The 14,673-nt window shown below is 36.0% G+C and overlaps 1 protein-coding gene across 1 annotated transcript; it reads left to right on the forward strand.

Annotated features, from left to right (window-relative positions):
- The first annotated feature begins 1,105 nt into the window (after positions 1 to 1,105).
- On the forward strand, positions 1,106 to 13,424 carry LOC139886585 (DNA-directed RNA polymerase V subunit 1-like). Its single transcript, XM_071870435.1, has 19 exons — positions 1,106 to 1,208; positions 2,410 to 2,500; positions 2,608 to 2,734; positions 2,896 to 3,011; positions 3,612 to 3,665; positions 3,921 to 4,088; positions 4,875 to 5,033; positions 5,196 to 5,348; positions 5,986 to 7,710; positions 7,816 to 7,991; positions 8,348 to 8,423; positions 8,572 to 8,699; positions 8,798 to 8,946; positions 9,029 to 9,306; positions 9,491 to 9,664; positions 9,774 to 9,914; positions 10,336 to 11,936; positions 12,329 to 12,443; positions 12,526 to 13,424. Exons 2-19 carry the CDS (start codon positions 2,420 to 2,422, stop codon positions 13,267 to 13,269), a joined length of 6,165 nt encoding a protein of 2,054 aa, XP_071726536.1. The 5' UTR covers positions 1,106 to 1,208; positions 2,410 to 2,419; the 3' UTR covers positions 13,270 to 13,424.
- Positions 13,425 to 14,673: the final 1,249 nt, after the last annotated feature.

A 14,673-nucleotide genomic window follows, 5' to 3' on the forward strand; every position in this document is an offset into this window, starting at 1 on the left:
TTTACAAGTTTTAACGTTCGTGAATCACCGGTCAACTTGGATGGTCAATTGTCTATATGAAACCTATTTCAATTAATCAAGTCTTAACAAGTTTGATTGCTTAACATGTTGGAAATACTTAATCATGTAAATAACAATTTCATTTAATATATATATAAATATATAAATATAAACATGGAAAAGTTCGGGTCACTACAGTTAATGGATCAGATATGGATCGGGTGATGCCGTATCCATATCCATTTAGTTTTTGTTCATCCATATCCTTATCTATATCCGTTTAATTTCGGTTCATCCATCCATATCCATATCAACTAGATTAAGGGGTTAATGGATATCCAATAGATATTAAAAAAATGTTACAATATTTTTTAATATGCAATGAAAACCAAAACGTAGCGTAGCAAAAATAAATATTACATGACATAATTAAAATCTATCAACAAAAATGTTTGATCTTTGTCGAAGATTAAACACAATCTATTGAATTTACTATAAAACATAGATTGTGAAAAATCAAATATGTAATTTGTATGTTTATTTTGTCAGATATACGTGTTTTATTGTAATATATCGTAGTTATTTCATTATAATTTTGAAAGCAAAATGTAAATCTATCAAAAAATGCATATATAATAATAAATATGTAAGCATATATCTATATTTATGCATTTATATATGTATTTCGGGTAATAATGGATTAATCCATGGATGAAACTTTTCATCCATGTCCATATCCATATCCATTTAGGTTCGTCCATATCCGTATCCATATCCATTTAGGTTCATCCATATCCATTACGAAGCGGGTGAATCGGGTGGATATCCACTGGATCGGGTGGCCATTGCCATCCCTAGTACGGACTAATCTTTTCAAAATCAGGTAAAAGAAGATCAGTAAAAATAAAAAATAAAAATAAAAAAGTAAAATTAAAATTAAATTAAAATTAAAATTAAAATTAAAATTAAAATTAAAATAGAATAAAAATCATTGTTGCATGCTCCCTCTCAGTCCCAATCACCCCAACAAACAGGCGAAGAAGAGAGCATTTATATTTTTGTAATTTTTTAATTTTTAATTTTCATTTCTTTCCAAAATCAAACACAAAATACATGCTCTCTATAATAAAACCCCCAATATACATACATACACTCTATAAAACCCTCACTGTCTCTCATAAAATAAAATTCACAATCGATCATCAAAGGTATCTTTTGACCCTAATTTTACCTACATTTCTCACTCTCATTTCACTAAAATTAGGGTTTCATACTCACCAATTTTTACTCCGATTTCACTTTTCGTTGCTAGGTTTTGTTCTCCTTTTGTGGTTTTTCGTTGACCGAAGAAGAATCTGTTGTTTTGTTTATAAATGCATGTGTATAATCTGCTGATTTTCAGCTTACAGTGTGTTGTTTGAGTGTCAGTAGCTTATTTGTTTATATCCATTTTATATTTTGGTAGGTGAAAATGTTGGGTTTTGGTTTCTGTTGTTTTTATTTTGTTAAATTCATTATAAATTTTGTTTTGAAGGATCTGTTGCATTTAGGTCAAAATGTTGCAATATATGTGGATTTTGTTTATTTTTGTTAAAATTTTGTGTATATTTTGCTTTGATTAAGGTGTTTTGTTGGTTGTTTAGAGTGTTAGTTTTATAAAATCGCCATACCTCACATTCCATGAGGTTGGTTATTGTTGTTGTTGTTGTTGTTGTTGTTGTTGTTGTTGTTGTTGTTGTTGTTGTACTCTAGTAGCTAAATTATCATTAGGGTTTTGGGTTATTTTAAAGTGTTTAGTATTTTTTCGAACGGAGTTTTCAAGTATCATTATTATATCATTTATACTATAATTGTGTTTGTATCTGGAAATAAAGGTGTAACTATTTAAACAACTCTCTTATCATATGATATAATGAAATGAACAGGGTCAGTCGTTATGTTAAATTCTATTTGTTTGAAATGAAATACACGGAAGTATTAATTTTGTCATCTGTTATCTGTTTAGCATTTTGTTATGGTTTAATAAGACCACCTATATGAACTCACAAAGTACTTCAAATTTCATTAAGAGCAATGATTTTTGATCCTCTCTTAAGATTCATGTAAAAAAACTCAGCAGCATTCTTACTATCTAAGGATCTTTTTTGTTGCATTTGTTTTTGGATTTTTTTATTTTTTTCAGTTTTCTTCTCATTCAGCTTGCAGATAATTTCCCACATGTGTTTTATGAGAATAAATGTTTCATTTTTCTTTATGTTTTCTTTCTGAATGTCTTATAGAAGATTAACATTTGATCTTGTTTAATATACTGATCAATATATTCTCATATTATGATCTTGTTTAATATTCAGTAACCAGTAACTGGAAATTTTAGAAATTGATGTGTTTTGTAATTATATAACGAAACAGGTTTTAATCGATGGAAGAAAATTCACCACCAAGTATATTAGAGGGGAAGATAACAGGCATTAGTTTTTCGTTGGCTACTCGGCAAGAAATTGTTAGTTTTATATCACTTTTAAATCAAATATAGTTTAGAAATTGTTAAGTTTTTTATTTTTCTGACAACTTTTATTGTTTGATGTATGCACATAAAATGTCGTTCAGTGTTTATCGTCCATTAGTGATTGCCCGATTAACCATGCGAGCCAGCTTACAAATCCGTTTCTTGGGCTTCCACTTGAAGTTGGAAAATGCGAATCTTGTGGTACAGCTGAACCCGGAAAATGCGAAGGTGTGTAATGTGTAAATATCATATATATATATATATATATATATATATATATATATATATATATATATATATATATATATACACACACACTAAAACGTACATCATGCAGTTATACTTTATGCATCTAATTTTTTAATATCATTTGGTTTTTTTCGTTTCAGGCCATTTTGGGTACATTGAGTTACCTGCTCCCATATATCACCCATCACATCTAACTGAGTTGAAGCGCATACTAAGTTTGATATGCCTCAAGTGCTTAAAGTTTAAAAACAGAAGGGTATTTTTGTAATTTTGTTAATTGGCGTTTATGTTTTTACATGTAATCTCTTTTTTAAGAAAATTTTAGTGAACTAATGGGGTATGTAAGGGGGAAAAAGGTGATATCACTTTCTTTTTTAAGCAAAATGCTTGAGTTCTTCTCGTGTCTACTTTTTCACGATGTTTTTGCCACTATAAACTCGCACACATTTATAAACATATTTTTCTTATTGTTAATGTTTTGTAACAGTTGGGGTGAATGAATGGAAATTTAACAACGAGAAAGTTATTCCACTACCAAATTTCAAATTCATTGAAAACAATGTGTTACATGATTTTTGTTACACCTTAAGTATATTTTAAGACCTTTTTTTGTCAATTTTCGGATAGATTTGTTGTATATAACTCTGTTTCTTTTGACTGATACAAATATTGTCAGAAGCTTTTTCAGGTAGTTGTTTGCAGTGATAAATTATAAAATTAAGTCTCTGCTCTTTTCTATGAAGTTATGTAAAGTATTTTTGAGGAGGGAAACATCTGTTAATGATGACATCATATTCTTGTGTTGAATCTCTACTTAATGAATACACAATATTCTGATGTTTTATTGTACTTTCAGTTGCAGTCGAAGCATGCAGGTGTGCTTGAAAGAGCTTTCGCAGTCTGTTGTGATGTAAACATCCTATCTTATACTTCTAAATTTGTTAAAAAGTGCTACAAGCTGTAATATTTCCAATATTGCAAGTTCCTGTACAATTAATACTCTGGATTTTTTTTTTCTTATTTCGTGAGATGTATCATGCATTATGTAAAATGTTGAGCTTGGATCATTTTGAAAACAAAAAATCGTTGCTTCTAAATGTGGTTGAATTATTATTATTATTATTATTATTTTTTTTATTATTATTTTTTTTTTTACGTTTTATAGGAAGCTGCAGATGTTACAGTGCACGAGGATAAAACACAAGAAGGTGCAGTATACTTGATGCTTAAGCATCCATCGAGATCTAGGGTTAGAGATGGCTTCTGGGATTTTCTGGATCGATACGGATACCGATATGGTGATGGTAATAGTCGCCCATTACTGCCATCTGAGGTAATAGACTAAACTATATGGGCTGTATAGTTGAATTCAATAACATTTGAATTTTTTAATATAATTATAATCAAAACGCAGCTGACACTTTAAACATAGTTATATAAAACGATTTCCAAATTGGATCCAGCTGAATAACGCGCTATTGTAAAAATGAGTGTCCAACTTAGAACACCTTAGAGGTTGATCCACACACGGAAGCTTCACAGATCACCTATGGAATGCTAGTTTTATTAGCACAAGTAATAACAATAATTAACTTGATTATTTGAATGAAAAGAAGTTTGGTTGAAATAAAGAAAATACTTTTGTTTCTATTTTCTTTGTTTTTTTCATGGCTGACAGGAAGCCAAGGAATGTTCCTTCTTTTTGTCCGTACGTATCAAGTATAAGTCGCTGTTTTTTTCTCTGTGTATTAATAAGTCATTCTCGATTAGTAAACTCTTTATACTCTTTAATCTATTCAAATTCATATAGTTCAAACAGAATATTAACCATTTAATTTGTTTCATACTTGAATAATACATATAACGGATATATATTATTAATTGGTGTCTCTATGCTCTTTGTGTGTGACCCCATAGGTTCATACATAATTAGTCTTATAATAACAACTCATTGTACAATGCACATAATTCCAACATGTAACTGTGTAACTTCATATATCTGTTTTCTTTTACTAACAATCAGGTCTGAGCTATAACCCTTTTTGGCTGCTATTGTGACCTGCCTTAATTTACTCTTTCTGTGTTTGAGTTTCCTTTTTTTTTTTTTAATTAATGTCAGGTTTTGGCAATGTTAAAAAAAATTCCCGAGGCGACAAAAAAGAAGCTAGCTGCAAGAGGCGTTTTCATCCAGGAAGGATATATAATGCAGCACCTTCCGGTCCCACCAAACTGCTTATCGACTCCAGACATTTCTGACGGGATTACCGTCTCAGCTTCGGTTTGTTTCTTTAGTTTCATGATTTTTCAATGTTCAAGAGTTTTGATGTACCAATAACGATAACTAAAATGATTATTGGATGTACAAGAGATTTCATCTTTTTTTTTTTTTGTACTAGCTGTAAATGTAACTTGGAAACATTATTTTTTTAATGATATTTAGGATATCTCGATGCCGATGCTTAAAAAAGTATTGAGGCAAGTTGAGATAATCAAGAGTTCGAGGTCCGGGAGGGCGAATTTCGAGTCTTTGGAGGTTGAAGTCAACGATTTGCAATTGTCTGTGGCTCAGTATCTTCAATCGAGGGGCGCTAAGGTGCTTTTCTTTCAAATTTTGATGTTGACTCTTGGTTAATCATATTTATTTCGAATCTTCCTTTTGCCTCATGATTAATGTGTCAAAATGGGTTGGGTCAATTTGTTATTTTTGGTATAAATACTTTTTGTCTGTAAATATGAAATATTTCATAAACAGTTAGCTTGTCTAATATTATTAATTTTTTTACTAGTTCTGTTATTCTGTTATTCTATTATATTATAGCTATAATTATAATTATAGCTATAATCATAAAATCATAACTTTTATTAATGTTACTAGTTATAATTTTCGAGTCAAACACACTTGTAGTCACTCGGTTTGATTTCAAGTTAACAGAGGTTTGACAAGGGCAAGTAAATTATATACATTCAATGGTTTCCAAAGGCCGTTCATGAGTCAAAATCACTGTTGACTAGAACGGGACAGTTACAATCGTCCTAAAACGTTGAATAACTTAACTTCTACATATATTGTACTCGAAAATAAAGCTAATTGATAAGCTTTCAAATTTAAACTAATTATTGTTCCTAATCATTTTCTTCATTTGGGACCTTACTACATCGATAAAACCATCTTCATTATATAATTAATGTCTTCTTTTGCTATTTTCAAAATTTACTTATAATTCATGTAGGCTACGCCCGATCGAGGTACACGTTATGGAATCGCTAAATCACTTACTGAATCATCTTCCACCAAAGCATGGCTCGAGAAGATGAAGACGCTCTTCATTAGCAAAGGTTCCGGGTTCTCATCACGCAGTGTCATTACGGGCGATGCGTATAAAGGCGTTGATGAAATCGGTATACCATATGAAATCGCCCAGAGAATCACGTTCGAAGAGCGGGTCACTGAATACAACATGCAATTTCTTCAAAAGTTAGTTGACGAGAAGCTATGCTTAACGTACCGAGACGGGCAATCGACGTATTCTCTAAGAGAAGGTTCGAAAGGTCACACGTTTTTAAAACCGGGCCAGATCGTTCACCGAAAAATAATGGAGGGAGATGTGATCTTCATCAACAGGCCCCCGACAACTCACAAACACTCTCTGCAAGCGTTGTCCGTTTACATACACGATGACCATACAATCAAGATCAACCCGATCATTTGTGGGCCCCTCGGTGCCGATTTCGATGGCGATTGCATCCACATTTTCTACCCGCAATCTCCCGAAGCAAAAGCTGAAGTCTTGGAGCTTTTTGCAGTCGAAAAACAACTTTTGAGTTCTCATAACGGGAACGTTAATCTTCAATTGGGAACAGATGCTATGTTATCTTTAAAGACATTGTTTCAAAAATACTTTTTTAACAAAGCTCAAGTTCAGCAGTTAGCTTTGTTCACATCGAATGCGTTGCCCAAACCTTCGTTATTAAAGGTTCGCAGTCGTGGTCCTTTTTGGACCGTCTTGGAGCTACTTGAAACGTCCCTTCCTCGCGGGTTCAATTGCTCGGGTGATCGTTTTCTTATTCGTGATAGTAAATTTTTAAAGTTCGATTACGGGCGTGATGTGATACAATCGGTAGTTAACGAAGTGATTAGCTCAATTTTTTTCACGCAAGGTCCTAAAGAAGTGTTGAAACTGTTTAACGCGTTACAACCAATGCTGATGGAGAGTTTGAGTACCGAGGGATTTAATTTAAGTTTAGAGGATTTCGTTGTTCCTCAAACCGTTTTAGACGATATCGAAGCTGAACTCCAAAACTTTTCTTCATTGTTGTATCATTTAAGGTTAACTTATAATGAGGTAATCGCAATGCAACTTGATAAACAACTTCGTGATGTCAAAAATCCAATTGCTGACTTCATTGTACGATTCTCATCGATGGGTAATTTGGTTGATACTAAGAGTGAGTCAGCTTTGACCAGAATAGTTCAACAGATTGGGTTTTTAGGTTTAGAGATATTAGAACGGGGTAGGCTATATTCACGAACTTTGACTGCAGATTTGTCTGCACACTTTCGTAGTAATTACCCGTTTGCTGAAAAATACCCGTATGAGGAATTCGGGTTGGTCCGGAGCGGTCTGTTTCACGGGTTGGACCCGTACCAAGAGATGGTCCATTCGATAGCGAGCAGAGAAGTTATGATAAGGTCTTCAAGAGGGTTAACTGAACCTGGAATTTTATTTAAAAATTCAATGGCTATATTACGTGATGTGGTGATTTGTTATGACGGGACTGTAAGGAACGTATGTAGTAATTCGATAATCCAGTTTGAATATGGCGGGATTACGCAAAATTTGTTTGCTGCGGGTGAACCGGTGGGTGTATTGGCGGCAACCGCCATGTCGAATCCGGCTTACAAGGCGGTTCTTGATTCTTCTCCAAATAGTAATTCAACTTGGAATATGATGAAGGTAACTTAATAATGATTTAATTAGCTTATAATTCTTTGTTATTGTTTGTCAAGTTGGCCAATATTATTAATTTCTTGTTTTTTTATGTTGATTTCTGATGTTTAGGAGATTCTGACTTGTGGAGTGAATTTCAAGAATGTTGTTAACGATCGTCGGGTTGTATTGTATTTGAATTATTGTGATTGTGGGGCAAAGTATTGCGTTGAGAATGCTGCGTTTCTGGTCAAAAATCATTTGCGAAAAGTCAGCCTAAAGGATGTTGCATTGGAATTTCTTATAGAGTATGTTATTATTAATTTGGGTTCAAATTGTATCTCTGAGAGGGGTCAAATGGGTTGGACAGTTAGAAGGGTTGCTTAAAGGGCGTTCAAATGCCAACAACCGTTTAAAGTTGATTTCTTTTTAAAAGTTATAATATATAATATATCACATGGTTTTTATATGCATCTTTAACACGTTAAGTATGTTTTAGAATTCAACACATGCAAAACCATTTTTTTGTGGGTCAACTAGAATCACGATATGATAAGTAGAAAAATTTCCACCTTTTAGCTTATTGTATAATGTTTTAACATTTTACAGTATCGATGATATCTGCTTGGTAAAATTCAAAATGTTACTGATTTTTGGATTGTAGATATAAAAGACAGGAAGTGATTTCTGAGATTGCTGATACCGATGCTGGGCTTGTTGGTCATATTCATCTCAACAAGGTTAGTTTTTTTTTTTTTACTACTAAATATGAATATGGTGATCACTGTTCAAGTGCTTTAGTGGCTATTTTCTATCCGTTTCTAAATTAATTATCAAATATAGTGTACATTATTATTTTTTCCTTATTTTCCCTACTTTTTTGAGCAGACACTATTGAAAGAATCAAATATCAGCATGGAACAAGTACTTGCAAAATGTGAAGATACTCTGAACGCTTACAGAAAGAAGAAAAAAGGAGTTGGTCTGCTATTTAAAAGAATAGCTGTATCTTTCAGGCATGCAAAATGGCATCATATATAAATTATAAATCTATATATATATTGCGAATATTTGTATGCATTAACAAAAAATATATATGGTTACTGTTATGCAGTGAATGTTCATTCCAGCCGTCATCTGAAAGCAAGTGGACCCCATGCTTGAAGTTCTATTTTCAAGATACTCCCGATCTTCATCTAGAGAAGACTGCACATATTTATGCTGATACAGTTTGCCCTGTACTCTTGAATACAATTGTTAAAGGTATTTATAATTGTTTGTTCATTTTACCTTTCTTTTGTTCTATTTAAAGGTTGTGACCTTACAAATATGTTGTTATAAATAGGTGATCCACGGGTCCAAGAAGCAAATATTACTTGGATCAGCCCATCAACATCTGCATGGATCCGAAATTCATCTAAGGATCATCAAAAAGGGGAGTTAGCAATTGATGTGATTCTTGAAAAAGAAGCGGTCAAGAAAAGCGGTGATGCATGGCGGACCGTTATGGACTCGTGCCTTCCCGTAATCCATTTAATTGACACTACCCGCTCGATTCCTTATGCAATCAAACAAGTTGAAGATCTACTTGGCATAGCTTGCGCTTTTGAACAAGCTGTTCAGGTATATTGCAATGCATAGCAACACACTTTCAGTTTATAATTAATTAATTTTGTTACTGGGCTAAAAAGGCCCAATTCAAACTGTTAAACTTCTGAGAACCCTTTAAAAAACATATAAAGATTAATGATATAATTTCATATCTTTCACTAATATCGAATTTAACTGATTCGTGCTTATTTTGTAGCGTCTCTCAACATCGGTGTCGATGGTTTCGAAAGGCATGTTAAAAGAGCATTTGCTTTTGGTAGCAAATAGCATGACATCAGCTGGAATTTTAGTCGGTTTTAATCAAGCTGGCATAAAGGCACTTTCTAAGACACTCAACTTCCAAGTACCCTTTTCCGAAGCTACAGTTTATGTAAGTTGGATTTCGCATAATAATAATTGCCATCTGATAAGTATCATGTTGACTATTTACGTACTGATAACATTCTTAACTTGTTTCCTTTTTTTTTATTATATGCCAGACACCAAAAAAGTGTTTTGAAAAGGCGGCTGAGAAGTGTCATTCTGATTCGTTGTCGAGCATCGTGGGTGCTTGTTCTTGGGGCAAACCTGTAGCTGTTGGTACAGGATCTCGATTCGATATTCTTTGGGACACGAGAGAGGTTCGTATCTTTTTTGATGTCTAGGTAAACAATATGAGGTGTTGGGACTGGTTGGCTAATGGGTCAAATGAGTAAATTTGGACCTTAGTCGGAATGGGCCGATTTTACCAGGAACTTAATTTTATTTTGTTTAGGCTTTCAAATATGATCACACAGATTAATAATCATTTTTGCTAAATTATGTAGGATGTTTTATGCAATGAAACAACAACACCAACCCCTTTTCTGTAGGCTATTTTTAAAATTTTCTTTTATATATGTTACCCGATAACATGTTAGAGGCGGAGCATTACCTGAATCGATCAATTTTTAGTAAATGGGTCGAAGTTGGTTCTTCTAGTTAAGAAATTGGCAACACCACACCTTATTACAATTTGAATTTCATATACAGTTTACTAAAATTTGAATCGTTTCTCTTTAGGTTAAACTGAATCCAAAAGAGGGAATTGATGTGTACAACTTCTTACACTTGACAAGTGGCGGCTTTGGACAAGCTGACAGTGCTTGTCTTGGAGATGTAGACAGCTTCGATTTCGAAGATAACTACATGGAAATGGGTTCTCCAGAAACAGAATCTAAACCAGTTTTTGAAGATGGATTAGAATTAAATCTTGATGCAGAAGAGAATGGTCAATCTGGTTGGGCAACGGGGTCCGCTCCAGAAGATGGTGGTGGCTGGGGAAGTGCTGTCAAGACTACACCGGCGGCTGATGGTGGTTGGGGAAGTGCTGTCAAGACTACACCGACGACGGATGACGGTGGCTGGGGAAGTGCTGTCAAGACTACACCGGCGGCTAGTGGTGGCTGGGGTGCAACAAAGCCTCAAGAAGAGTCTGAACCATCTGGATGGGGTGCGAAGAAGAGTGAAACCGAGACTGAGAAAGGTGGTAGCGGCTGGGGTGTATCGAAATCATACCAAGGTGGTCAGCAGACGGAGTCGTCTTCAGGTGGTTGGGGGGCTGCAACCAATGCTCAAAAAGCGGTTCAACCGTCTGCATGGGGTGCCAAGAATACTGAAAATGAAACTGAGACGGCTGGCGGCAGTGGCTGGGGTGCACCCAAGTCAGCCCAAGATCAGCAGACGGTTCAATCTGCAGGTGGTTGGGGGGCTTCAAAGTCTCAGAAAGAGGTTGAACCGTCCGGTTGGGGTGCAAAGAAGATTGGTAACGACACTGATAAGGCTGCAGGTGGTAGCTGGGGGGCTAAGTCAACCGAAGGTCAAATGACAGGTAGCTGGGGGGCACCAAAGTCAAACGAAAGTCAAATGACAGGTGGTTGGGGGGCATCAAAGTCAACCGAAAGTCAATCGACAGGTGGTTGGGGGGCATCGAATTCTAAAAAGGAGGTTGAACCGTCCGGTTGGGGTGAAAAAAAGACTGAAAATGAAGCTGTTGGCGGTGGCTGGGGGTCATCAAAGTCAAAGATGGTCAAGCCAGATGAACCTGCATGGGGTGCAAAGAAAAGTGATAACGACACTGAAAATGGATCAGGTTCGGGTTCCTGGGGTGCTCCAAAGTCTGGTGGTTGGGGAACAACTCAGGTGGAAACTTCTGGTGCATGGGGTAAAGCTGCAACAGCTAAAACCGATGCACCGAGTTGGAATACGGGCGTGGACCCAACTGGTGACTTGGGTGAAAAGAAATCAGAAGGGGCAGACTGGAGCAAGAAACTCGAAGAAAAAACGGAAGAAAAAGGTGGTTGGGGTGCGTGGGGTAAGAAGAAGGATGAAGGGGGTCCCACAACGGATGGGTCAAGTGAAAAACCACAAGAAGAAACGGGTGGGTGGAATCAGAAGGGTGAACAAAAAGCTGATCAAGGGGGTTGGAAAAAGAAGGAAGGTTGGGGTCCGAAAAGAGACCGCCCGGATAGACCAGTTGGGAGACCGAATGATGGTCCAAGGCCTGTTATACCTATGACTGCTACTAGGCAACGGCTCGACATGTTCACTTCTGACGAGTTGGAGATTCTTTCTGATATTGAGCCTATCATGCTATCAACCCGAAGAATCATGCACCAACCCGGGTATGTTTTCCATCATTTTTATTAAAGCAAAAAAAAAAAAAAACACACTATTAGAGGTGGTAATTTGGTTGGGTTTTATCTGTATGTATGGATGTAACAGGTCAACTGGATTATGTTAAATGATTTACTATATTGGGATGGGTTAAACTAGTGTTGGCCCACACTAATACTACCCGTTTTGATCCCAACCAGCCTGTCCATTTGTGTTCATATGTAAATGGGTGGGTCAGGGTTATGTATAAATCTAACAGGTCTAATGGGTTATGCAACTAGATTGGGATGGGTCAAAGCTACACGTTTTGACCCATTACCCAACCAGCTTGTCCATTCTTCTTGTTCTCAAATAAGTTTATAAAACGTGAGTTGTAAATATGACTGCATATGTTGTGAAGGTATACTGATGGTGATCCTTTGCCTGCTGATGATCAAACTTACATTAAGGAAAATATCTTGCCTCATCATCCTGAAAAAGCTCAAAAAATGGGTGCTGGAATCGATTATATCATGGTAAACCTCCTACTTTTTTTTTTCGTTTTTAACTCTAAAGATTAACAAATTAAATAAATTTTGTCTGTTTATGTAATTGTAGGTCAGCGAGCATGAAATCCACAAAGGTTCTAGGTGCTTTTTCGTTGTGTCCACTGATGGCCGTAAAGAAGACTTCTCGTCCATAAAATGTTTGAAAAATTATGTGAAGGAAAAATATCCCGAAAAAGCTGATGAATTTAATGAGAAGTATTTCAGAAAGAGAGAGCCTCGTCCTCCAATGAATAGGCAAGATTCTGGGACGCCTCGTTCTCAAACTGGCGGCTGGAAACGCGATGATGAAAGTGGGACCCCTTGGTCTCAATCTGGTTGGAAACACGATGATGAAAGCGGGACCCCTCGGTCTCAATCTGGTTGGAAACGCGATGATGAAAGCGGGGCCCCTAGGTCTCAGTCTGGGTGGAACAAGGAGTCCAGTGAGGCACCAGCTGAGGGTCAGGTTCAGGCAGCAGCAACTGGGTGGAACCAGGCGGGGTCTAGTGGTTGTGCAGGGGCAGATGAGGGGAAAATGGTTGCATCGGGGTGGAACAAAGAGGCTAGTGAGGCTCCAGCGGAGGGTCAGGTACAGGCAGCGGCTACTGGGTGGAACCAAGGTGGGTCTAGTGGTGGTGGTGGTGCAGCGGCAGATGAAGGGAAACCGGTTGTGTCAGGGTGGAACAAAGAGGCTAGTGAGGCGCCAGCTGAGGGTCAGGTACAGGCAGCGGCAAGTGGGTGGAACCAGGCGGGGTCTAGTGGTGGTGCAGCGAAAGATGGTGGTAGCAGCCAGAAATCGGGGTGGGGTTCTTAATTGTTTGATTTGAAACTGTAGGGGTGGTTATTTATGTAATCATTGGTGCACAGTAGTAGATAGGAATGAATGAACCTGTTGGTTGATGTTAGGTAACATGGATCATTTAACGTGTTGTAGATCTTAACTATTTAGCTTTAGTGTGATTTGTTTAATGTTGGTCATAGTTTTCTTTCAGTTAGCTTTCTCTTATGTTTACCTCTTCAATTAGTAATAGTAGATGGTAGATGATAGATTATTAGATAATTTTATCTAAACTAAAATATATGAAAAGATGAGCATAGAAATTGGGGTAGTGAAAGCCTTGTTGATGCTAAATAGATTATCCGGGGGTGGACCAGAAATTGACAGTCATAGAACAACTAAAGGAGACAATAAACATATAGGGGAAGGTGAATGTGATGGTGAACCATGTACTTGATTGATATTCTCAATAACATTAACATTGGATATGTCATGAATAGGGTGTACTATAGATGCACAAACCGGATAAAAAACCGGATTCGGACAAAAAAAAAACCGGATTTTTTTGTCCGGATTTTTCGGAACCGGTTCCGGTTCTCGGCGTCGGATTTTTTTCGGATTTTTTTCCGGAACCGGTTCTTTTTCGGATCTCGATCGGATTTTTTCGAATTTTTCTTGGACTAGGATTCGATTTTGCGAATTATATTTTTACCGGTTCTATTTTTTTTTAACGTTTGACAACAATAATATAATTGGTATAAAGAAAAGTTGTAACGCTCAAGTACTCAACACAATAGATAATATAAATAACAATATTCGAACAATACAATTATATAAATAACACTTTTATTCGAACGATACAATAATAAAAATAAAAACACTTTTATTCGAACAATACAATTATAATTAATACATTTCGAGCTTCGGCATGACCATCACCCAATAATGTATTAAGACTAAAGTATATCGAGCTTCGGCATGGCCATCACCCGTTATACTTTTGTGAAGATGTTCCAACGGAAGCGGAACCGGAAACGGAAGCTTGTGAATTATCCATTATGGAATAATTAGACTAGAGATTAGAGAATATTTAGTGATTTAGAAATAAATATGAGAATGTTTGTTGATGCATTTTCAACCAAGGCATTACCATGTATTTATAATGGACTTTGTGGGGTTAAAATGGTAAAAAAAAAAAACTCAAAAAACTGCAAAAAAAAAGACTGAAACTGCAAAAAAAAAAAAAAAAAAAAAAAAAAAAAAAAACTAGTTTTTTGAAAAACCGGATCGGATCCGGATCCGGATCCGGATCGGATAAAATCCGGTTTATATCCGGAAAAAATCCGGTTTTCTTGAAAAACTGGATCCGGGTGGAACCGGATCGGATCTCGGATCCGGATCCGGTTTTTGCTGTGTCCGGTTTTGCTTGGATCCGGTTCC

The sequence above is a fragment of the Rutidosis leptorrhynchoides genome, chromosome 1 (genome assembly GCF_046630445.1).
Source record: "Rutidosis leptorrhynchoides isolate AG116_Rl617_1_P2 chromosome 1, CSIRO_AGI_Rlap_v1, whole genome shotgun sequence".
In the NCBI taxonomy this organism is placed as follows: Eukaryota; Viridiplantae; Streptophyta; class Magnoliopsida; order Asterales; family Asteraceae; genus Rutidosis; species Rutidosis leptorrhynchoides.